Below are 24,109 nucleotides of genomic sequence, written 5' to 3' on the forward strand. Positions count from 1 at the left end.
AAGATATGGAGATGGAGATGAAAAGACGTTTGGCATCATGATGTGCATACAAGCGAGGCGTTCATGTTAAGTCTAGGGCGGAGGTTCAATTTGTGCAAGGCATCTTCCCCTTTTTTTTTTCTTATTCCATATTACAGCTCAAAAAGCGATGGAGCGATTCGATTACATACATGGTATGTTATAGGCACTTTTTCTGTAGAAGCGTCTGTAGAAGAAGAATTCATTTATGCAAAGATCTTACAGTACTCAGTCGTCATCCTCGAAACTTGGCATTGCTGGCACTTGCCGCGCGCTTCTCTCAGTCATGTCGTCTGTATCATTGATCCCCCGTCTCAGCAAGACGTGCTCTCCCATGGGCCCTTCGCAGAGTTCAACCAGCTCAACATCTTGTGCTCGGTGATATCCCGATATAGCCACTTGGTCTGTACCACGACTTGTGTCCTTGGATGGCCTTACACTCTGCTCACTGGGCGCCGTTGTGCGTTCCCATGGGTAGTCAACGCTCTCGCCGTTTGGGAAGACTGTATTGCGTGGATGATTGACGCTGAAGAAGGACAGTCGGCGAACAATTAGGTGACGCAGGGCAGGCTATAGTTGCGAAACTTTAGCACAGTGAATTTCAGAGTGTGAAATGATCTCTTGTTACTAACCATGCAGACACAGAATACACTGGTGTTGGCTTCCAGGACACTCCAGTAGTTGGCGGGCGTATTATCCCAGGTGGGGTTCAGCGACTTGGCATAGTTGATTACGGATCCTATTCGTAGACACGAAACGGCGAGGATGCTGCGATAAGACACGGATTGTTAGCGTTCACAGTTTAAGAAGAGTCGTCAGGACGAATCTGCTCACAATGTGTCAACAGTGAACATGCCAAGCACCTCTACTTTCCTCCTCAAAGTCATCGATTGTTGATACAGAGCAGGAACTGGTATAAGTGCGATAAGGAGATTCAAGAAGACTGCGGCTCCAGCAGCTGACAGTATCAGATAATTTGTATCCCAGCACGAGCCCTTGTGCTCGCCATCCCAGCCCGTCCACACCAGAGAAACGGGTTTGCAAAAGAAGGCAATGCTGAATTGGAAGATGAACCAGTATATAGTTGTGAGGGCCATGCCGGTATAAGTGTAGGTCCTGGTCTTCTTTCTGGGAAGTACGCGGAGGTACATGAATAACAATGCCAGTCTCGCAAGGGCAGTTGTGGGCCAGTAGAAGAATTTCCCCAGCCATTCCAGCTGTTTGTGTTAGTAAGAGGGTTCGGGAGACTATGTCGTGTGTGGCTAGCTCACTTTGCGTATGTAAGTGATGTCTTCGAAAGACAACGTCCACGCATCCCGGCCTAGACCTGCAGATGCGACGCGTAGCTGTATAGCGTTCATTGGGATCAAGGTCAATCCAGCACCAGGAGAACAGGCGTCATCCCAATGGAAGGAGCGATTAAGGACTGCATCCAGGGTACGCAACATAACTGAGATTGTAGCAATACTTCCGCTCACGCTTGCAACGGCCAATGGTTGGTTTGAGCGATTGCGAACGGGCCTTTGACACATGATGGCTGTGATGTTGAGCGCAGTAAGGACTTGTTTGATGGTACATGTTCTATCAGCACACATATGAATGTTATGAGCGACATGTTGATTGGCACAGAAGCATGTGGCATTGTTAGGAGAGCACACCGAAAGCGTCTCAAGGGTGGATGCTAAGCAATCTATCTAGTTAGGTCAGGACACTGCGTCTACAAAGGTAAGTAATGAGCGGCGGGTTTCGACTAACCGCACACTGTGGCAGTAGATGATGCAAGTCACTGGAAACATTGTTCAGGTCGTGGGGACGGAGAAAGTAGTCCAAGTAGGTGGATCCCAGCATGGCTGCATGTTGCCAGATGACGGGCGCGTCTTGAATTTAAATGCAGATGCAAGAGGATTCAGGTTTAGCGGCACAGGAGGCATGGGGAAAGGCAGATTGGCCATGTATGGGGCCATGGAAAATGCGGGGAGCTGAACCGGAATGTCGTGTGGCGAGAGGCGTTATGCAAGGAGAGCCCTTGCCAAAAGCGTGATGCTCGCAGTGCGCCTGGACATGTGGATGGATATGTGTACACATGTACTTGCTGCTGTACTATGGACGTCTTTTGAATGAAAGGACTCAAGTTGGTTGGATTAGGCATGTGACCCGAGTGTGAGTAATAGGGCTGTTTTGGTGTTGAAAGCATTTTCCAATGGCTTGGCGGGGCAGCAAATAATGAATCTGCAGACGACAGCACGTGGATGCACGCCACCAGCTGCCCGATTGAGTACTGTCAACTGCGTGAGAAGAGAGACCTCAGTAAAGGGCGAGACGAGGGTGGGATGGTGGTGAATGAGGGAATGCACACTTAGTAGGAGCGAGCAAAGAGCAGGGGAGGAGCAGATCGCAGATGCAAGAGTGGAGTTGCTAGCGCTGGTGTGGTGTGTGCTCTTGTCTCTCGGCACGAGTAGTTCCAGGTTCAGGTTGACAAACGCGACTTCACCGCGCAACCCGTGCCTCTTCTACTTCTGCGACGTCAGCGCCCAAAGTCTCTTGTTTGTACGAGCAGCTCGATAGCCTCTTGCTCCGCCAACCCGCCCGTCCGCCAGCACAAACTTGCCCTCCCCGCCCCGCCAGCCTGCCCGCACAATCTCCCTTTGGCCCAAGTGCCCCACCTTCGTCCATAGACACAACTTCTGCAATCCTACCACCCTCTGCGCGCTCGCCTGCTGCCTACGCCCGACGCGCACTCCCTCCTCGCCACGACTGAAGCAGAGCCGCTGGTCAAGCTTGTTGGCACTACAGACGACACCTCCAGGCTGATTGGGAGCTTTTCCCGCCGCGCTGCAGCCCGCTATGTCTCTGTCAATTGAAGAGCTCGACGCCACAGTGCGCGCCTTCTACGAGGGCCGCGGTGATACAGTATGTCCTCTCGTCCCCTTGGGCTGCCCAGTATGCCCTGGAGCATAGCTAACACACTCTTCCTCGCAGCAAAAACAAGCTCAAGCTACGCTGAACCAGGTAAGCATCCTCATTTCCGCCGACGCTGTATGAGCTTGCCCAGCTGACTCCTGCATAGTTCAAGGAAAACCCTGATGCATGGCTGCTGGTCGACAAGATCCTTTCCGATGCGCAGTATCCACAGACCAAGTGTGAGTGAAGACAAAGGTTGCGATGCAAGATCAGTGAGCCACGGCGCTAACAAAGAGGGCAGATCTGGGTCTCCAAGTCCTCGACAATGTCATCATGACCAGATGGAAGGTGCTGCCCCGCGACCAATGTCAAGGTATGGTTGAGAAAAACTTCTTCTGGCAACTAGGCTGACAACACCAGGCATCCGCAACTTTATTGTCAACTTCATTATTCAGCTCTCCAACAATGACGACACCCGCCGCGCCGAGCGCACCCTCCTCAACAAGCTCAACCTCGTCCTCGTTTCGGTTTTGAAGCAGGAATGGCCCCACAACTGGCCCACCTTTATCAACGAAATCATATCGTCATGCCATAGCAGCCTGGGAATATGCGAGAACAACATGGTCATTCTGCGCCTGCTCTCGGAGGAGGTCTTTGACTACTCGGAGGAGCAGATGACCTCGGCCAAGAGACGAGAGCTCAAGCAGAGCATGTGCGACGAGTTCACCGCCATCTATCAGCTCTGCTCAGAGGTCCTGCGCACAGCCACCGAGGCCTCGCTTATCAAGGCCACTTTGGAAACGCTGCTGCGCTTCCTCAACTGGATTCCTCTGGGATACATCTTTGAGACGCCACCCAGCGGCCAAAGTCTGATTGAGACGCTACGAAGTCGATTCCTCGAAGTGCCAGACTTCCGCAACATTACGCTGAAATGCCTCACCGAGATCGCTGGTCTCCACACAGAGCCGGCCTACGATGATAAGCTCGTTTCCATGTTCACCGAGACATTGACGGCTATTTCCAAGATTATCCCACTTTCGCTTGACTTGAAGAGCACATACTCTTCTAGCAACAGCAGAGACCAGGAGTTCGTGCTGAATCTCGCTCTGTTCCTCACTAACTTTTTCACAATGCACCTGAGTGTCATTGAGAATCTAATGAACAGGGACTTCCTCACCCATGGACACTTTTACCTCATCCGTATTAGTCAGATTGACGATCGTGAGGTCTTCAAGATCTGCCTGGAATACTGGACCAAGCTTGTCTCCGAGCTATATGATGAGATGCAAGCACTCCCAATCACCGACATGAACCCCCTCCTGAACATGGGCATCCCTGGAAATGGAGCCCGTGAATTGGCAAACTACCCCCTGAGAAAGAACAAGTACACCGAGATTCTTTCCAACCTCCGAACAGTCATGATTGAAAAGATGGTCAGGCCCGAGGAGGTTCTTATCGTCGAGAATGACGAGGGCGAGATTGTCCGTGAATTCGTCAAGGAGAGCGACACGATTCAGTTGTACAAGTCTACGAGAGAATGTCTCGTCTTCCTTACGCATTTGGACGTTAACGATACCGAGCAGATCATGTCAGAGAAGTTGGCTCGTCAAGTTGACGGTTCGGAATGGTCATGGGCCAACTGCAACACTCTCTGCTGGGCTATTGGTTCCATCTCCGGTGCCATGAACGAGGAAACTGAAAAGCGTTTCTTGGTCACTGTTATCAAGGATCTCTTGGGGTTGACTGAAATGAAGCGAGGAAAGGACAACAAGGCTGTCGTCGCCAGTAACATCATGTACATTGTCGGCCAATACCCCCGATTCCTCAAGGCTCACTGGAAATTCCTCAAGACGGTAGTCAACAAGCTGTTCGAATTCATGCACGAGACCCACGAGGGTGTCCAGGACATGGCTTGCGATACCTTCATTAAGATTGCAAACAAGTGCCGTAGACATTTCGTCGCTCTTCAGCCTGGCGAGACAGAGCCATTCATCGACGAGATTGTTCGCAACCTGAGGAAGATTACTGCAGATCTTTCACCTCAACAGGTCCACACCTTCTACGAGGCGTGTGGTTACATGATCAGCGCACAAGGACAGAAGAGCATGCAAGAGCGCCTTATTGCCGACTTGATGGCTCTGCCAAACTCGGCTTGGGATAACATCATTGCTCAAGCTAACCAAAACCCTGCCTGCCTCCAGGATTCCGAAGTCATCAAGATTGTTGGAAATATCATGAAGACTAACGTCGCAGCATGCGGGTCTATCGGATCCTACTTCTACCCACAAATTGGCCGGATATACTTCGACATGCTGACAATGTACCGTGCAAGCTCACAGCTCATTGACGAAGCGGTTCAGCGGGAGGGCAATATTGCGACCAAGATGCCCAAGGTGCGCGGGCTCCGCACAATCAAGAAGGAAATTCTTAAGCTCATCAACACATACGTTGAGAAAGCCGACGATCTGGAGATGATTCACAACAACATTGTACCGAAGCTCTTGGAAGCCGTGTTGATCGACTACAAGAACAACGTTCCGGATGCTCGTGAAGCAGAAGTGCTGAACGTAATGACAACCATTATTAACAAACTACATGTACGTTGGAGACCCAACCTGAGCAAGCACATGGTCGGACTCGCTCAGCTACCGCCCAGCTCTATGCTAACAATCTCACAGGGCATGATGGAGGACCAAATCATCAACATCATGGATAGCGTTTTCGAGTGCACATTGGACATGATCAACAAGGACTTCTCAGAATACCCCGAGCACCGCGTCGAGTTCTTCAAGCTCCTGCGAACCATCAACCTCCGCTGTTTCCCAGCTCTGTTGCGTCTGGATGCACGATCCTTCAAGTTTGTCATCGACTCGTGCATGTGGGCCAGTAAACACGACAATCGCGAGGTTGAAAGCGCAGGCCTCTCCATGTGCTTTGAGCTTATTTCCAATATGGCCGAAACCGACCAGCAGACTTGCAACGCTTTCTTCCAAACGTTCTTCACCACCATCCTCCAAGATGTCTTCTTTGTTGTCACCGACAGCGACCACAAGGCTGGTTTCAAGTCACAGTCAATGTTGTTGGCCAAGTTGTTCTGGCTTGTTGACTCGGACAAGCTGCAAGGTCCAATCTACACATCACCGGATATGGCACCAGCAGGTACACCAAACCGAGAATTCTTGAGAAACTTTGTTGGAAACCTGCTGGCAACAGCCTTCCCCAATCTGCAGACGTATGTTGCCCTTGTTGTTTGTTGTAGCATCTACTAACATGTGCTAGCGCCCAAATCGCATCGTTCATTGACGGATTGTTTGCCACCAACTCTGACCTGAACCGGTTCAAGGTCATCCTCCGAGACTTTTTGATTTCTCTGAAGGAGTTCTCTGGGGACAATGCCGAGCTCTACGCCGAAGAGCGCGAACAAGCGGCTAAGACGGCCAAGGAGCAGGAGCGCGAGCGTGCCATGAAGGTCGGCGGTCTGCTGAAGCCCTCAGAGATGGACGACGACGAATTGTGACTTGACGTCGAGTTGGAAGCAAACGTGGCTACACGCACGCCCTACGACGCTCGAGGCGCTCCCGACGAGTCTGCAAGCAGTAAGCACTCGAATGGCCTGGATGGATGGGACATGTATGGATTGTGAGCGACTGTGGGGGTAAACTGTGGAGGACGCAAAAGGCTGTGGTAGTGATGGTGGGTTGGATGGAAAGCATGCAATTTGATGCACCGTCAGAGATTCGGGCAAGCAGGAATGGGTTCGTTGTGGTCTAATACCCTATAGACCTTTCATTTGTTCGTTTGATGCATGGACACATGGCTGGCCTGGAGGTAGCGTGGCTTGGATTACAGATTAAAAAAAAGGAGACGAAACGTTGCTGGTGGCGTCCAAGGCAACGTTGTCTCGAAAGCGAAGAAGAAACATGGTTAAGTGCCACAATGATTTCCCCGATGCCTGTCTGGCGGCTACTGCGTATGCGCGTTTGACCGTGCAGCCGGGCCGTCCCACTCTGCAGCTGTACATGTACACAAGCAGTGTAGTGCGCCTTTACCAGTCTGTGGTATGATGACGCATCGTATAGAGATTAGGGTTCTCTTTATTTTGTTTTTCCGCGGATCGGGCTGGAGGGGTCGTGGCGTATAGCGCTGTGCATGCCTCGGTGATGGGGGATGCGGTTGAGCTGCCTGTCTGAGCTAAAGAGTGGCAGGACTTGCCCTTACGTAACCCGACAAGGGCGCTACAATTCGGCAGAATGGCCAAATTTGGATCCCTGCCAGTCTAACATGCTCGACAGTGCGTGAGCAGTTGTTCAACCTCGTGGCGCCTACACGCCTTCTGATTCGCCAGTACACCACCTGTCGTGTGAACGACATGGGCTCTTTTGTCCTTCTGCCAGCGTATGCTCAACCTCGTCTCGTGGACCTCTAAGAACAAGCCACCGGCTCCTCGCTGAACGCCCGGCACCTTGCTCGGCACCTGCCAATACTTGCCCGACTAGAACCATCTCTGGACTGATTCGTTTCTCTGCAGGGTGTCAACAGCCGCATCCCGAATGACTTCACTTTGCCAACCTGCCTGACCACTACGCACGGCCACTGCCAGGGCTGTCATCACCGGCCCTCAGCTCAATTTGTCCTTGTTTTCAGGCCCCACCGCCGAATAGGCGTCTATTGCACGACCACACGCTTGTCTCGGCACAACCTGTATGGTCAGATCTGTACCGCGATCTGGACCAGCATCCATTGCCTGTGCATCATACGCGCATTGCCGTGAGGCTTCGAGAACACTGTTGCCGGTTTTTCACTCTCTGTTAGCACAATGTACGTCTTCCCCCTCATATGGACACCCTTCAACCCCGCCCTATGGTGGTCTTGAACAAGAAGGCCTCATCAACAAGTCTAGCATCCAAGGAAGACACCACTGACTCCGCACGTTTCACCAGGAAGTTCGGCAAGCACATACAGAAAAGACAGCTGGAAATTCCAGAATATGCCGCCAGCTTTGTCGACTACAAAGCACTCAAGAAGGTCCTTCTACTTTTTTTTGCCTTTTTTTAACAAAACCATAGTAGCTGATAGGGTTCTGTGCAGCTTATCAAGAAACTTAGCGCCACTCCAGTCATACCACCGCTGAGCGAAGGAAGCAATCATGATTTGCTCGACCCCCAGACCTCATTACAGGCAAACAAGGCCACTTTCTTCTTCAGAGTGGTAGGCACTGTCGGTTCTTGCAATCGCTAAGTCAAATTTTGACAATGGCAACAGGAACGGGAACTCGAAAAGGTCAATACCTTTTACTTGCAAAAAGAGGCAGAGGTACGTCGCACAGATTGTGTGTGTCGCCACCTGCTTACCATGCTCGCAGTTGCGTCTACGCTTGGCCACCCTTCTGGATAAGAAAAGAGTGATGCAACAGCATCCACAATCTGTCTCAAAGACATCTTCGCGTTACGTTGCTCTTGAAGAGGGACTAAAACAGTTTAGCATGGATCTCAACAAACTCGAGGTGATTGGCTCACGTGCATCTGGAAGGGGGGTTTGCCGAAACTGACCTGACTCTAGCAATTTGTCGAAGTGAACGAAACTGCCTTCTCCAAAATCCTCAAAAAGGTGTGCTGCACCTTGTTTCTCAATACTGCTGTCCTGACTTGGCTAACGCTTCTTAGTGGGACAAAACATCAAAGGTCTGTCGCCAAACTCCATAGATTCCCGGGCCCTGGTTGACGTCAGCAATAGTCGAGAGAAAAACAGCTTTACCTTGCGCGCGCCGTCGAAGTCCAACCATGCTTCAACCGAGAAGTCATCAGCACACTCTCCGATCAAGCTACTCAGGCGCTTTTTGATTTTTCTGGATGGGCTGAAGGTGAAGGGGTGCAAGCGCCTCATCCTGCAGCTGAAGCACGCCTCTCCGAACCCGCATTCGACGTCAAGATTGAGCTCGACAACCAATTTATTCAGGCTATCAATACCGGAAACCAAGGCAAGACTCAAGAATGTCTTGCTCGCCTATCCACACTTCCTGACGCGCGTGAGCACGTTTCAAGGGCATTCCTGAGCACCGTCGCAGAAGCACCAGAATCTACGCTGAAAATCCTTCTTGATTCAAATCTTGTGAATATTGCACAGGAAGACGAGATCAATGAGCGAAATTGTCTCCACAAGGCTTCGATCAGCGGACGCATTGAAGTGCTCAAATTTGGGCTTGCCAGCAATGTAGATGCTCACGCGACAGACGTGTACGGCAGGATACCACTGCACTATGCCTGCATGCATGGGCACGTTGAGTTGGTCGAAGAACTCATCAACACCGCACCAGATACGGTAAACTTTCGCGACCAAGACAGCTTTACACCCTTGATCCATGCGATTGTGCATTCAAAGCTTGCCTGTGTGGAGATTCTCCTGTCGCGAGGCGCCGACCTTACTCGTCTAGGACCCGGAGAACATGTGCCACTCAACCTCGCATGCCAATATGCGTCGCTAGAGATCCTGGAACTTCTTCTACAGAGGTCTGCCGAGATGCTCCCAGATGCAGAGGGACTGTTTCCACAGCACTTGGTGGCAAGATCAGGAAAGGCACCACAGGCACTTCTCATGCTACAGAAATATGGTGCGGATCTTAATCAAACAGACAAACTCTACCAGTGGACACCTCTGTTCCATGCGGCGAGTGAAGGACATGTAGAGTGTCTGCAGACACTGCTCCAATGCGGAGTTGACGTGGACATTGTGGATGAGAAAGGCTTGTCTGCTATGTACTACGCAACATGGGAAGGCCATATTGAGTGCATGACGCTGCTTGCTTCTGTAGGGCGTGGCATTGGACTAATGACACAGAAACAAGCCTCTCCGCAGATCCCATCACAAATGTCGAGCTCGATGCCTACAGCGATGGATATCGAGGGCGACCCTGATGGCATCCCTGAGTTTATCCTGCCCCCTCCCATCATCCCATTCCGGAGATATGGACACAACTTCCTAGACACCAAGACATTCGTTGTTATCAATTTCGAGAAGATTGGCAAAGATGCAATCCGCTTCTACGACGAGTCCAAATACCCAGCCGCAAGACTGACAATTTCGTCAAAAAGCTCCGACCTTATACCACGCAACATCCTGTTACCCATCCAAGATGAGTTCAAAGTCATCTCGTTCCAAATCGAAAACCTGGATACTTTCTCTATCGACTTTGATGTGTACCCCACGATAGGATCAAAGGTCATTGCACGCAGTGTCGCGTCCTCGAAGGTGTTTACGGAGCGTTCCAAAGGCACAGGACGATGGCATCTTGAGCTGTTTGACCCCAGACTTCGCGCGATTGGCAGGGTTACTTTTGACTTTCAAGTTGTGAAACCCTTCCATGGTATCCCACTGGAGATTACTCATTTTGCCACGTACTGGAAGGCTACGAGCCAGCTCGATTCGCAGCCTCATACTCTCATCACAGGTTCAAGCCTATCTGGCGAGTATGTCCGATTGTTTGTTCAGTTGACTGCCGACGGTATACCGGTACTGCATCCTCAGTGGAAAGTCAACCACCACGGCCTCGAAGTCCCGGTCAACATCCTCACACATGCACAATTTGCTGCTATTGGTGCTCATCAAACCGCCACGACTGCAGACCAGCTCGCCACGGAGCTCAGTAATGCTAGCGCAGAAGATATACCCAACATCTATCAGGTCATGGCTTCTTCATTCATCACCCTGAAGGAGGCCTTGACAGCACTTCCAGCTCACATCCATGTTGAGTTGCACGTCCTGTTCCCGTCTAAACTCGAAGAGGAACACCTCAAGCTTGGGCCAACACTTGACATGAACACTTTTGCAGACAAGATCTTGTCTGTAGTTTTCGAGCACGCACGCCAATTGAGAGAGCAGGGAGCGGGTGAGATTGACAGTACCCTGAGGAGTGTGCTTTTTAGCTCCTTCAATCAGGACATCTGTACAGTCATTAACTGGAAGCAACCCAACTGTAAGTGCTCAGTCAGGAAGTGTATATATGGCGGATGCTGACCTCGATATAGACCCAGTTCTCCTTTGCAACGAGCTCGGCGCAGACAGCTCTCGGTCGCCTTCAGGAAGTACGCACATTGTTTTGAGCAGTGGTCGCACGAGGATATCTGTGAAGGAGGCAGTGCAGATTGCAAGAGACAACAACTTCATGGGTCTGATATGCAGTTCTCGTCTGCTGGTGAGTATTTTGTCATGGATGACAGGTTCGACAGCTAACAGTATCTAGTCGCTTGCTCCTGCCCTGATCGAATCGATAAAGACAGCCGGACTCGTTCTCGTAACAGACGTTACGGATTCCCCCGTCGAAAACATCGGGCAGCCTGGAAGCCTACATGTCGCAAATCCACGCCGACAAGCCACACCCGAGGGAGTTGACGGATATCTGAAGGGAAACGGTGTACTCTGCTTTAACGAAACGATTGACATGTGAACAAGGATATGTGGTCAACGGCTTTGTGGGGGAAGGGGGGGGAGACAAGGGACTGCTGAGATTCACTCGACAGTGTGCTTGTGCTGAATTAGTGTCTGGGGCCTGTTTCACGACGAAACGTACGAAATAACGACCAACTGCTCACTTGGCAATGGCAGGTAAGAAAGACGGCAGAGGAGTGTTCTTGGCGTTTGAATGGCGGACTGATACTCGGGGTAAAGGCGGCTATACCCGTTTGGAGCCAAAGGCTGATGCTGCACTGCTTTTTGGGAGGAGGGCTAGTTGTATAATGTTTGACTTGAGCGTTTTACTACATCGCCAAGCGGTCATGTGCTCAAGTATGCGGGGAAGAAGTGTATGGGGTTATATGTGTTGTATAGTTAGTACGCATGTGTGTATGCGTGATGTGATGTGATGTGGTGTGGTGCGAGGGTGCGGATGCGGGCTTGCAAGCTGCAGTTCGGTAAGGAAGTAGCTGCAAGCTGCAAGGCCGACCAGGGGTCTCTGCGTCTGCGGCGTTCTGATTCGGCGCTACGTCTCAATGGAAAAATGTCGACCGAACGACATTGTGGCTAGAAGCGGACGGGTTGCCGTGAGGCGGATCAGCTTTTTTTTTGATGTTTTTCTCAATTTGAACGCCACTCCACCTGCCATGCTGCCCACCGCGCCGGCCATGCGCACATGATGTCGACTTTTAGCGCTTTTTCGAGTCCGCTGCTCCGCAGGACGTGGACGTGCCGAGCCTGTATACAATCGCAACGACGGACGACGACGAGGATCCCACAACGGCAGAACCTATGGCGACAACAAGGCACACGTGCTGGACAGAATGGTTTTACGGGGGGGATTGGCACGCAGACGGCATTTGCAAGTGAAAGTACGACTGCAAATGCTGCTGCCAAAGCTGCGGGGAGGAGTGCAAAGAGCAGCAAGAGACGGAGACAAGTGGTTTTGGTAGGAGGCGGACTCATCATTGGCACAACAGCAGTCACATTCAACGAAGATGCCAGGCACGTCTACGTAGCTGCACAGAGGAGTTACCGGGTAGTTTCGACGCTGGTACTGAACATCAGAGAGTATGTTCCATGGAATGCGGTAACCTCTATGGGACAACCAAATCGGTAGCTAATGCCACTCCTTTCTGCACAGCTACCGCCATGTGCTCAAGCTCGACGACGAGCCGGATTACAATGAGCAACTCAAGGCGTGCCACCTTCGATGCGCCAAACGCACGCTTCGCACTCTCGAGAAGAACGGGTCGATATTTGTCAAACTGGGCCAACATCTTAGCAGCATGAACTACCTCCTCCCCAACGAATGGTGTGATACGTTTATCCCGCTACAAGACAAGTGTCCGGTCTCGTCGTTCGAATCGATACAGGAAATGTGCCGACAAGACACGGGTCTAGAGATATTTGACTTCTTCTCCGAGTTTGAGGAGCAGCCGATTGGCGCTGCGTCACTGGCTCAAGTACACCGGGCTACGGTGCGCGAGACAGGGCAAAAAGTCGCAGTCAAAGTGCAGCATCCTGCGTTGGACGAATGGGCCAGGCTCGATCTGGCGCTGACGAGTTTCTCTTTCGCCACGCTCAAGCGCTGGTTCCCCGAGTACGATCTTACATGGCTATCCGACGAAATGGAGCAATCTCTGCCCAAAGAGCTGGACTTCACCCTCGAGGGCAAGAACGCCATGCGGGCACGCGAGTACTTTTCCCACGTCCGCGAGGTACCGGTCATCATACCCGAGGTGCTCTGGGCAAAGCGGCGGCTGCTGGTCATGGAATACGTATCTGGATTCCGGACCGACGATCTCAAGAGCCTGGACGAGCATGGCATTGATAGGGACGAGGTCTCAGCGGCACTGGCACGTATATTCAACGAGATGATTTTCGGCAAGGACGCACCGCTGCATTGCGATCCCCACGGTGGGAACATTGCTATTCGGCACAATCCTGCGCGAGGCGGCAAGAACAATTTCGATGTTATCCTCTATGACCATGGATTGTATCGCGATATCCCCATGCCCATACGACGCAGCTATGCGAAGCTCTGGCTCGCTGTGCTGGATGCGGATGAGGCGGGCATGCGGAAGTATGCATATGAAGTTGCGGGTATCAAGGATGAGCACTTTCCGCTTTTTGCATCGGCCATCACGGGCAGGGACTACACAGTACTGGCTAAGAAAGAGAATGGAGGTGGGGGTGTCATGACATCGAGGACGAGTGAAGAGAAGAAAGTGATTGGAGATGCGTTGGGAGAAGGGCTGATTGAGAATCTGATTGAGCTGCTGGGTCAAGTACCGAGGGTCATTTTGCTGATTCTCAAGACGAACGATTTGAGTAAGTTTGTTTTGCATCTGCATCACGATACGCTTCGTTTTTTTTTTGAAGAGTTTGTCTGACGGTTGGCATTTAGCACGCTCGCTTGACGAGGGCCTGCACACGCGTCAGGGACCGGTGCGCACGTTTCTTATTCTTGCCCGGTACGCGTCTCGCACGGTGTATGAGGAGTGCTTGGACAATCTTGGGGGATCCATACTGTGGCCGACCAACTTTTTGTACTGGTTGGCGGCGTGGACGAGATACATGAGGGTGGAGATGCAATTGAGTGGGTATGAGACATATCTCAAGTTTCGGGCATTGCTGGGCATGAAGAAGATGGAGATTGGGGATAGTTTCCGGGAGTAGGGTACCACATATGTACACTATAAAAATAGAGGTGCATCAACAGCGAGGAGTCTGGCGAGCATTGGGGGCCTGGGTGTTAGTTCAAAGGGGGGGTTAACTGCTACTGAATGCATTGATGACTGTTTTGTTTGTTTGGTGCGTGTCAGTATGTCTAGTATTGTTGAGGTGGTGGCGGTCTATCAGCAAGTCCGAGTCCGAGGGTGGGACGATAAGGCGGAAGGCGCGGATAGTCAGAGGGGTGGTGTGGCGGTGGCGGGTGTGGAGTGGGTGTGGCGCATGAAATCGTGGCAGGCGAACCCAAGTGCAAAGAAGAGGACAGACGGGCTCTGGGGGTGCTTGGACGGCTTGTCTGCAATGCGTTTGAGGCAGCCGTCATCTGATCCCATGTCGACGAGGCGTGTGCTGGGGCCGAGTAACGCCCAGCACCGCGAAACAACAGCTGAGGCGTACCAAGACGTCGACGACGCAGACGGCAGGTTGGACACGGCTGGAGCAGCAAAGTGGTGACATGCAAGACATGGCCGCGCAGCCCTGCGGTCAATCTGGGGCCATGGATGCAGTTGACGGGTTGGTGGGTGCTGGGCCTGCCATGGCCTGGGTTTGACATCATCGACACCATGCATCTTGCGAGGGAGCAGAAACTTGACAGCCCACGCACAGATGATGATGATGCTGCTGCTGCTGGAGGCGGAGAGTCGTGCTGGCGGGCTGGCAGTGGTACTAAAGCAGACGGCGGCATGCCCGCCCGGTGCAGCATTGCTCTACTGTGTAAGCACAGCACCTCGCAGTGTCTTGTATCGTGAGCGTGGGTAGCATTAGCCCTCCCGTCACCACCAGTTCGCATCGGCCGGCGTGTCTGCGGGGCAAGCGCCAAGCCGACTCAAGGCATCTTCCGGCCATCGCAGCCCTCAGCAGCTGCTCTCGCCCCCCCTCCAGTGCTCCCAGTGCTCCCAGTGCTCCCAGTGCCCAACATCACCCCAGCCGCTACGAGCGAGGCCAGGCACCCTCGACTCTGGGCACAAACTGACTAGCGCCTGCTTCTGCTGTCCCTCACATAACCATAAATACACAATTACACAACCCTGAATAAGCCCTTACTCTCTCTCAGCGTCGCCGGATCTTCTCCGGGCACGACCCTCGACGCCAGTCGCATTTGCCTTTGCAGCGGTGCACGGCCGGTTCCTTACGCACAGCCTCCTCCAGCACCACCACCACCCTCGTCACCCTCTGCGAGCCAACCAGGGCAAAACATCACCACCACACCAAACGCCCACCCCTTCTCTCTCTTTTCACCTCCGCGAGCTCTGAGAGCCGCATCCCCCTTCGCAACTCCCGAGCCCCGTGTCCTGCTGCTCCTTGTGCCTTGATCCTGCGCTGCATCACTGCGCACCTCCAGCATCATGGACGGCGCAGGCCAGCCCAACCTGCGCATCACCAGTACGTCTCACCTCCCACCGGACCACAAGGCCACCCATAGGTTCTGCTGGAAGCTAACACCACGCAGTCATTGCCGCTGATGGACTCTACAAGCGCGATGTGTTCCGTACGTATGCCCTCATCTACTTGGCCTTGGTCGCGTCGCTGATGTATGCCCCACAGGTTTTCCCGACCCCTTCGCCGTAGCCACCATCAATGGCGAGCAGACGCGCACCACGAGCGTCATCAAGAAGACGTTGAACCCCTACTGGAACGAGAGCTTCGACATGTGCGTCACACGCCCCCCCCCTCCCTCCCGCCACAACCACACCCCCATACGCTTTCGGTCGACACTAACACACGGGTACAGGAGAGTGAATGAAGAAAGCGTCCTGGCGGTTCAAATATTTGACCAGAAGAAGTTTAAGAAGAAGGACCAGGGCTTCTTAGGTGTCATCAACGTCCGCATCGGGTCGGTAATAGATCTTGACGCTGGCGGCGACGGTAGGTGGGACCCTTCGGCACAGAGCGCACCTGCTAACTCGAGTCCAGAGATGCTCACGCGCGATCTCAAAAAGTCCAACGATAACATGGTCGTCCACGGCAAGCTCATTCTCAACCTCTCCACTAATCTATCTACACCCATCAGCCAAGGAACCCCCCAAAATGCTCCCCGCCCGAATGCATCCCCGCACCCGTCCGTCAACGGCGCCATCCCCGGCGCTGCCTCTACCCCCCAGCACTCGACTTCGAATCTCCATCCTCCCGATGTGTATCCAGGCAATCGAGCCTCGGCCGCCAGCCAAGCCGCTCCCCAGCGCCAGAGCCAAGCCCCTCCAGCGGGTGCACCGACTGGCCCACCAGCGGGGCCTGGGCCTGCACCCAACGGGGCAGCTCCAGCTCGCAACAGTGCCGGTGCCGCATATAGTGCTTTCGAAGATGCGCAAGGAAGACTACCAAATGGTTGGGAACGCCGTGAAGATCATTTGGGACGAACATATTACGTCGATCACAACACCAGGCAAACTACATGGATCAGACCGGGCGCGGGCTTCAACGAGGCAGACCAGCGCCGAGATGTAGCAGCACAGACGCAACAGGAGCGCATGCGACATCAGAACCGGATGTTGCCAGAGGACCGAACAGGTGCCAACTCGCCTACCCTGACCGAGCGCCAGCCATCACCGCCAAGCGGTTCGGCAGCGAATGCCGCGAGCATGATGGCAACGGGAGCAACCACTGCTGGTACAGGAGAGCTTCCGTCTGGTTGGGAGCAGCGCCATACCCCCGAAGGTCGACCGTACTTTGTTGATCACAACACACGAACAACAACATGGGTGGATCCTCGCCGACAACAATACATCCGCATGTACGGCGGCCAAGCTGCCAACGGCAGCACCATTCAGCAGCAGCCTGTTTCCCAGCTTGGCCCACTGCCTTCAGGATGGGAAATGCGTCTCACCAACACGGCAAGAGTGTACTTTGTGGACCACAACACAAAGACTACCACGTGGGACGACCCGAGGTTACCTTCTTCACTGGATCAGAACGTGCCTCAATACAAGCGCGATTTCCGTCGCAAGCTCATCTACTTCAGGTCGCAGCCAGCGCTCCGCATTGTTAGTGGACAATGTCACGTCAAGGTGCGCCGATCGCATATTTTCGAGGACTCCTACCACGAAATCATGCGACAAAGTGCTGCCGACCTCAAGAAGAGACTGATGATCAAGTTCGATGGTGAAGACGGTCTTGATTACGGAGGTCTCTCTCGAGAATTCTTCTTCTTGCTCTCCCACGAGATGTTTAATCCCTTCTATTGTTTGTTTGAATATTCTGCACATGACAACTACACTCTCCAGATCAACCCCCACTCCGGTATCAACCCTGAGCACTTGAACTACTTCAAGTTCATTGGTCGTGTCGTGGGTTTGGCCATCTTCCACCGTCGTTTCCTTGATGCCTTTTTCATCGGAGCGTTCTACAAGATGATCCTTAAAAAGAAGGTTTCGCTACAGGATATGGAGGGTGTCGATGCCGATTTCCATCGTAACTTGGAGTGGATGCTGTAAGTCTGCAATTTTATCTGTTAAATGATTCAAAACTAACAGACAATAGGAACAATGACATTACAGACGCCCTGGAACTGACATTCTCAACCGATGACGAGCGCTTCGGCGAGACCGTCAGCATTGAGCTGAAGCCCGGAGGTGAAAACATCGAGGTCACGAACGAGAACAAGCACGAATATGTCGAGTATGATATACCCTATTCAAACTTTGCGAGATAAGCATGCTGACCAAAATAGACTCATTACGGAATGGCGTATCCAAAAACGTGTCGAAGAGCAATTCCAGGCCTTCATCACTGGTTTCCACGAGCTGATTCCCGCCGATCTCGTCAATGTCTTCGACGAACGTGAACTTGAGTTGCTTATCGGTGGTATAGCAGACATTGACGTGGATGATTGGAAGAAGCATACCGATTACCGCGGTTACACCGAGAATGATGAAGTTATCCAGAACTTCTGGAAGTGCATTCGTAGCTGGGACGCTGAACAAAAGTCACGTCTATTGCAGTTCGCCACGGGTACATCGCGTATTCCCGTCAACGGATTCAAGGATTTGCAGGGTAGTGATGGCCCGAGAAGGTTTACAATCGAGAAAGCTGGCGAGCCAAACCAACTACCAAAGTCTCACACATGGTATGTCGCTTGGGCAAACGTTACAATATGACAGGAGCTAACCGATGAACAGTTTCAACCGCCTCGATCTACCACCGTACAAGACGTATGAGGCACTCAACCAGAAACTCACCATTGCTGTTGAAGAAACTGTCGGCTTTGGTCAGGAGTAAAACTACAAATTTCTCATTGGGATAATGTGCATGAACCGCCATGGCGGTCCTAGGTTCGGGGGAGACCTCTATTGGCTTCATGCCAATGTACAAAATACGCGAAGTCAAAAAGAGCTTCAACCAGTCTGGCGAACAAGAAAAAAACGGCGCTCTTTTGGATCGTATATGATGCTCTTCAGCTTTCCGCACTATATTTGACCTGGCTCGCTTTACTGCATTGTAGGAAGGAGGCTATGTCGTAGGCTTGCGAGGACATGCAAGTGCTCCATGGGCGTTTGGGGGGGGCTGCTTTGAGACGGGACGAGGAAAGGGTAGCGCTTTTTATTGTTTTTAACACTGAGCGCGTGGTCAATATGAAGAATAACGATTATTGTTGACGAAAAGTACTCTGTTGTACATTGCCGAACTCCTCTCTGTTGAAGTAGAAAAGCAGTCACTTTATACATGGACGTTGTATTTGTGTGTGTGTGTATGACAAACATGGAGTTGCGGGGGGGGCGCATTCGGTAACACCGTAACAGCGAAGGATTGTGTAAGCAAAATCAAGAAAAAGCTGGGCATGCGTATGCGTATGTTCGGACGGCATATGTGTGGAGCCGAAGAATGGACATGAGCTAAACCGTCTTGCTAAGCTCATGACTCCTTGCTTTGCCGCTTCGGCAAGTCGGGAAGGGGAGGGGGGGATAGTGGTGTGAGGGAGTGAGTTGAGGTGCACGTAAAAGTATATAGTCTGTTGCATCATCCATTCTTTGTTATTTCTCTTCCTCCACCATAACTTTCCCCCCTTGCCCCACCATCTTATTACCTAGTAGCGGTAATAGTAGTAGGGTTCCCTCCGCACTTCCAAAAAGAACGATCAACACTCGACCATCCATCCATCGCAATATCAACAACGCAAAAAGACTCAACCAAAAAGGGTTTAATCTCACCATCAACACATCTCACATATATATATATATACAGCAAAGAAACTCAATAAAGAAGAGAGAAAGAACAGAAGAAGAAAAATGGTCAACTTCAACCTCGCACACACATCGCGCATCAATCCTCCCGGCGCGGCACCCGTCCTCACGCAACCCCAACTCTGGGCAGGCCTCCAGCGCAAAATCCGGTTTGCACAGGAATTCGTGCCGGTGATTGAGAGTTGCACGGTGCTCGAGGAAAGCGCCGATGGAGTGGTGACGCGGCATGTTGTGTTTAAAAAGGGCATGGGACCCAAGGATACAGCGAGGGAGGTTGTGAGGGGATTTTGGCCAACTTGGGTAAGTTATATATATTTTTTTTCTTTTTTTTTTTCAAAGGATTATTTTCCTCCTTACCATTCGAAATTCACCTTATTTTGCGTTGATGGGTTGAGGGGTTGGGGTTCTTTTTTTTGTTGATTACTAAGAAGGGATAATTGATTTTTTTTTTAGGTTGATTTCGAACAAGAAGATGGATCGCATGTTCGCAATATTATTTCAGATGGTGCGTCTGGGGGTGTCGAGGATTTGCACATGACGTATGTGTTTGAGTTTCGGTTGCCTAATGTGCAGGAGGGGACGGAGGAGGCGGAGAAGGAGTTGGCGAGGCTTAAGGGGGTGAGTTTGCCCTTTTTCTTCTTCTTTGCTTTCTTTTTTTAACCTTTCTGGGTGGAGGGTTGGAAGGTTGTTGGGCTGAGGATTACCTAAGAGGAAGGGGGGGGGGCAGAGATGCGGAGAACCGGGTGACCTTTTGTGGGGAAGTGCAACAAAGCTAACGTTGTTGATGTAGATGGCGAAGAAGGCGGTGGATTCGAGTATTGATGCTATTAGGGAGATGGTGAAGGATGGTAGGATTAAGGAGTGAAAAAAAAAGACGAGATGCGATATGCATGACTTGATATGGGGGACGAGATACTTATATCAGTTGCTCTGCAGGACTGCTTTTGATCAGGCATAGAATAGATTTACTTTGTTAAAAAGAGTGATATCTGTTTCACGCAAGGCTCAAGAAAAAAATGCAATGCACAAAATCACAAGCAAGAAAGACACGGCAAAAGACAAAAAAAACAGTCATCCAACAGGCATAGCAAATGCTTATCCCAATTGAAATTGATCCTATCCACACTTCCAACCCATCACACCCATCACACTCACAACGTCACCCTCTCTCACTTCTTACAAAAGTCCGGCAGCACCAACGAGAGCAAGGAGAGCAGCACCGGCCTTGATGCTGTTCTTGTCGGCACCAGAAGCGCCAGAGAAAGCAGGGGCAGTTGGGGAAGTAGAGCTGCCAGCGCTGGTGCCAGAGCCAGTAGCAGTGGGCTCGCTGGTCTTGGTAGCCGAGGCGTGGGACTGTGTGGCAGCTACGCTAGCGACGGAAGCCATGGAGCTGGAAGCAGCGGCGCGCAGAGGCTCAGCGGCATTGCAGTACGAGGTGACGGTGTTCTCGACCGGGGGCCTGTCGAGCGAGTCGGGGCAGTTGTTGTAGCAGACGAGGACATCACGGTAGACGTCGCACAGGCAGATGAAGTCATTGCCCTTCTTGTTGCAGGCATCGATACGCGACTGGTAGCCGGAAACGCAAGTGTCGACGATGCTGAGGCAGGGTTAGTCTGAGTTTATGGCTTCTCTGGAAGCAATGACGCGTATGGACCGGATAAACGTACTTTTGAGCATCGCACTTGTCCTGGGCAGCGACAAGGCTGACGGACGCGGAGAGCGCAACGGCAACGGCGGTGGAGAAACGCATCTTGATGATATTCGACTCGAACGTAAGGTTACAGGGTCGGGAGAACGAGAAACAGCGACGCCTGTGTGATTAAAAGAGTATTATAAAGTTGTAAAAGCGAGAGTAACCCCGAGCGAATGATGGGGTATTAGGTTATTTTTTGGGTGAGACGACGACAACGACTGAACAGCAACGAAGGGGAGGGGGGATAAGCAGGCGGGAGGGCCGTCTGGGGGAGACATTTAAACAAATGCTCCTGCGCCCCCCCCCGGCACCGCGAGAGACACTCAGACCAGGCCTCTTTTGTCGAGAGCGCACAAACACGACATGTGCATGCACCTTGGCTTTAGCTCCTTTTTTTCCTCTTCCTTTTCTCGCCTTGTCCATTCACGCGCGCGCGCACACCCAATACGCGTGACGCCCACCCTTTTTCCCTCGCCGGAACTAGTGTGCTGCTAGAAACATCAGTGCATTCCCAGCCCTTTCCCTGCGCCATGTCAGGCGTGCTAACGCGGTAGAGATTGGCGGAGGCGCCATCGGAGCTTACCTGGCACTCTATCGGCCTAGGGCGTCGGCTGCAAGCCCCCAAAATTAGTGATTTTCAATGCACCAAGAGGGCCTTTCCCTTCCCGCATGGACGTTTCGCCTCCTATCCAATACTCGATTTATCACAAGGGCACCGTGTGCTAATGCAGCACTAGGAATATGTGGGGTGAACTGATGAACCAGGGATTCGAAAAAAACCGTTGTGTCGGTGGCTGTGTATACACATGGGCCCATGTGTGCGGAGAGAGTGTCAGCGTCCATGTCGTGCTGGACACCGCTGGAGCAAGGACGAGGCTGGCTATCATGCAAACACTCGAACAGCTACCAGCATCTAGCGGCTGACCCTCGCTTGATGAGACGGGCTGTAATTGGTGTTGGTATGATGAGCACAGGGTCTTTGGCTGGGGTGAGCCGTTGCTGCAACAGGGGTGGCGAACAGATGCAGACGCCAAGCAAAGGCTATAGTAGGCCAATGGCTCCCATGGCGACGGCCAACCTCGTCGCGTCTCGTCTATAGCATCACCAGACACAAACGAATCTCGGTTCCATTTCTCCACACAATCAACCCGCCGATCCGTTGCCCTCGGATCACCAACAGCCAGCACACCAGCCTTCTCCTCATTTCTAGCCTCATCCATGTCGGCTCTCGGCCTGGACCAACAAACTAAGTACTACTCTACACAACTGCTGACTACAATTTCCAGCCGATCGACAAGCACACGCTGTACAAAGGCCCGCTGCCGCTCTGGCACAAGTGGACCACCAGTCGAACCAGCGGCTGGTGCTGGTGCTGGTGCTGGTGCTAAACTGCCATGGAGATTGCAACAACGCCATGGTCATCCTGTGCCCCCATTTATCCTCGCCCCTCAGCCGAGGTCAGCAGTCATGTTAGGCTGTTGATATACTTGAGTCGTCTAATACTTTTTAAAATGACAAATATCAACAACAAACATGAGCGCAACCGCCTTCTGCACACATCACACCACTGCTTAGATCCCCGTGTGACTTTGTTCTTCTTCGATCAATCCATGGTACCTCTTTCGCCTAACCTGCACGACCCATATACTACCCTACTACATAACATACACTATTACAGACCACGAGGCAATGGCCAAAGAGTTGCCACCTGACACCTGCACCTTCACGTCAACAGCCTCGCTTCCCTCTTTCCATTGCTCACTAGTACTAACTGCACAGCGCTCTATAGTGTGTAGCAATCCCAACCCTACCGTCCGCACATGCGCCACAACTCACGCCAACACTACACATCACTCGTCAAACAAAACCTGGGCAAACACTTCTTCAATTGGGTCAAAATCCAACCTTGTTGAACCATCAAACGTGGCGGGGCATGATCTGTCATTGAGGTATCATTTCACCAGCTTTTCGCTCTACATATCCATAGTAGCTACTCAGCATATCCCGCCGGAACGCCATGCTTTTGATATGCACATCTTACATTCCTCTCCCTTAGCAATCCCATCTAAGCATCCTCAACAATCTGCGTGTGCAGACCCTTGGGGTCCTTGACGTTGACGGCCTGGACGTAAGAGTAGAGCTTCTCCTTGGCGCCCTCCTCGTCGTTACGCTTACGCGAGATGCGGACACGGAGGCGGAATGGGACGCCCTTGATACCAGACTCCCAGACCTTCTTGTTGAGCTGAGGGTCAAGGCGGACATCGTTGGTGCCCTAACGTAGCATTAGCATCCACAGCCATATCCCATAAAATGTCCTAGCAGAGGCCATGACAGCAGTCGCCAGACATTGCCCTCCTGCTAGATTCGGTGCCCACGTACCATAGCCTGCTTAGCAAAAGCACGGATCTCCTTGACAGCCCTGGGGGCCCTCTTCTTGAAGCTTACGCCATGGACCTATATCCCCAATCTATTAGCCTAATGTTCGCCTTCAGTCTTCCGCCCGATGCCTGCATGCGCGAGCATGGGCGCTCAGTTCAGTGTCATCGGCCTGACTGAGCGCCCACCCAAGCTTGTGCGAGACCATCTGTGGACTTCACTAAACTGAATCAACATACGCGCTTGTGGAGGTGGATCGTGTATTCGCGGGCGACAACGTCAGCGATCGCGCTGCGGCCGGTCTTTCCGGCAGACTTCTTGCCGGCGGACTTGGTAGTAGGAGCCATTTCTATACAGAGATCACGTTAGCATAAGTCCTCGGATAGCCTTTGACGGAGCTTAGATTCCGCAGCTACTACAGCGCGCTGTCGCAGCAATGCCGAAAATACACTGCCAGAAAAAAAACTTATGGGAATATCGTGGTACGTACGGACAGAGGGTCTCGCTGTGGGGTTAGTCGACGTTGAGGATGCGAGGTGAGGCGTAGAATTCGGAATTTCAGAACCACACGAAAATCGCTGTGGTCGCTTACTTAGCGCAAAACGCACAGATCACCTAAGCACGTGAGAAAGAACTTCATCAATGGTGAGCTATTGTTCTCTCATTGTGTATCATTACTTGGGTATTCGAGTCTAAATACAACGCAATCTCTTGCAATGCCAACCTTTGAATCAAACGCCACAAATACGCCCCGCTCACGCAA

At 52.1% G+C, this 24,109-nt stretch overlaps 7 protein-coding genes across 7 annotated transcripts; 4 read left to right on the plus strand and 3 right to left on the minus strand.

Moving 5' to 3' along the window:
• Window positions 1-246: 246 nt before the first annotated feature.
• COCMIDRAFT_91831 (uncharacterized protein) lies at window positions 247-1,866 on the minus strand (the record flags this gene model as incomplete). The annotated part of the gene is made up of 5 exons (XM_007688463.1): window positions 247-588; window positions 651-786; window positions 853-1,235; window positions 1,290-1,712; window positions 1,774-1,866. The coding sequence occupies 5 exons, from the start codon at window positions 1,864-1,866 to the stop codon at window positions 247-249; spliced, it is 1,377 nt and encodes a 458-aa protein (XP_007686653.1).
• A 996-nt stretch (window positions 1,867-2,862) lies between these two features.
• Window positions 2,863-6,436, plus strand: COCMIDRAFT_4114 (uncharacterized protein; the record flags this gene model as incomplete). The annotated part of the gene is made up of 7 exons (XM_007688419.1): window positions 2,863-2,928; window positions 2,998-3,027; window positions 3,086-3,158; window positions 3,221-3,292; window positions 3,340-5,516; window positions 5,598-6,151; window positions 6,199-6,436. 7 exons carry the CDS (start codon window positions 2,863-2,865, stop codon window positions 6,434-6,436), a joined length of 3,210 nt encoding a protein of 1,069 aa, XP_007686609.1.
• Window positions 6,437-7,755: 1,319 nt separating this feature from the next.
• COCMIDRAFT_35561 (uncharacterized protein) lies at window positions 7,756-14,046 on the plus strand (the record flags this gene model as incomplete). Its single annotated transcript, XM_007688441.1, has 12 exons — window positions 7,756-7,944; window positions 8,008-8,127; window positions 8,182-8,232; window positions 8,282-8,422; window positions 8,479-8,526; window positions 8,583-8,600; window positions 8,653-10,888; window positions 10,941-11,107; window positions 11,156-11,326; window positions 12,152-12,435; window positions 12,509-13,698; window positions 13,775-14,046. 12 exons carry the CDS (start codon window positions 7,756-7,758, stop codon window positions 14,044-14,046), a joined length of 4,887 nt encoding a protein of 1,628 aa, XP_007686631.1.
• A 1,400-nt stretch (window positions 14,047-15,446) lies between these two features.
• Window positions 15,447-18,315, plus strand: COCMIDRAFT_35563 (uncharacterized protein; the record flags this gene model as incomplete). The annotated part of the gene is made up of 8 exons (XM_007688442.1): window positions 15,447-15,483; window positions 15,551-15,589; window positions 15,646-15,751; window positions 15,833-15,966; window positions 16,015-17,527; window positions 17,578-17,715; window positions 17,768-18,163; window positions 18,216-18,315. 8 exons carry the CDS (start codon window positions 15,447-15,449, stop codon window positions 18,313-18,315), a joined length of 2,463 nt encoding a protein of 820 aa, XP_007686632.1.
• Window positions 18,316-19,322: 1,007 nt separating this feature from the next.
• On the plus strand, window positions 19,323-20,142 carry COCMIDRAFT_4118 (uncharacterized protein; the record flags this gene model as incomplete). Its single annotated transcript, XM_007688420.1, has 3 exons — window positions 19,323-19,577; window positions 19,731-19,895; window positions 20,068-20,142. The coding sequence occupies 3 exons, from the start codon at window positions 19,323-19,325 to the stop codon at window positions 20,140-20,142; spliced, it is 495 nt and encodes a 164-aa protein (XP_007686610.1).
• A 311-nt stretch (window positions 20,143-20,453) lies between these two features.
• COCMIDRAFT_35565 (uncharacterized protein) lies at window positions 20,454-21,027 on the minus strand (the record flags this gene model as incomplete). Its single annotated transcript, XM_007688443.1, has 2 exons — window positions 20,454-20,874; window positions 20,945-21,027. 2 exons carry the CDS (start codon window positions 21,025-21,027, stop codon window positions 20,454-20,456), a joined length of 504 nt encoding a protein of 167 aa, XP_007686633.1.
• A 2,008-nt stretch (window positions 21,028-23,035) lies between these two features.
• Window positions 23,036-23,693, minus strand: COCMIDRAFT_91735 (uncharacterized protein; the record flags this gene model as incomplete). The annotated part of the gene is made up of 3 exons (XM_007688464.1): window positions 23,036-23,242; window positions 23,350-23,424; window positions 23,586-23,693. 3 exons carry the CDS (start codon window positions 23,691-23,693, stop codon window positions 23,036-23,038), a joined length of 390 nt encoding a protein of 129 aa, XP_007686654.1.
• Between the last annotated feature and the right edge of the window lie 416 nt (window positions 23,694-24,109).

The sequence above is a fragment of the Bipolaris oryzae genome (genome assembly GCF_000523455.1).
Source record: "Bipolaris oryzae ATCC 44560 unplaced genomic scaffold scaffold_42, whole genome shotgun sequence".
In the NCBI taxonomy this organism is placed as follows: domain Eukaryota; kingdom Fungi; phylum Ascomycota; class Dothideomycetes; order Pleosporales; family Pleosporaceae; genus Bipolaris; species Bipolaris oryzae.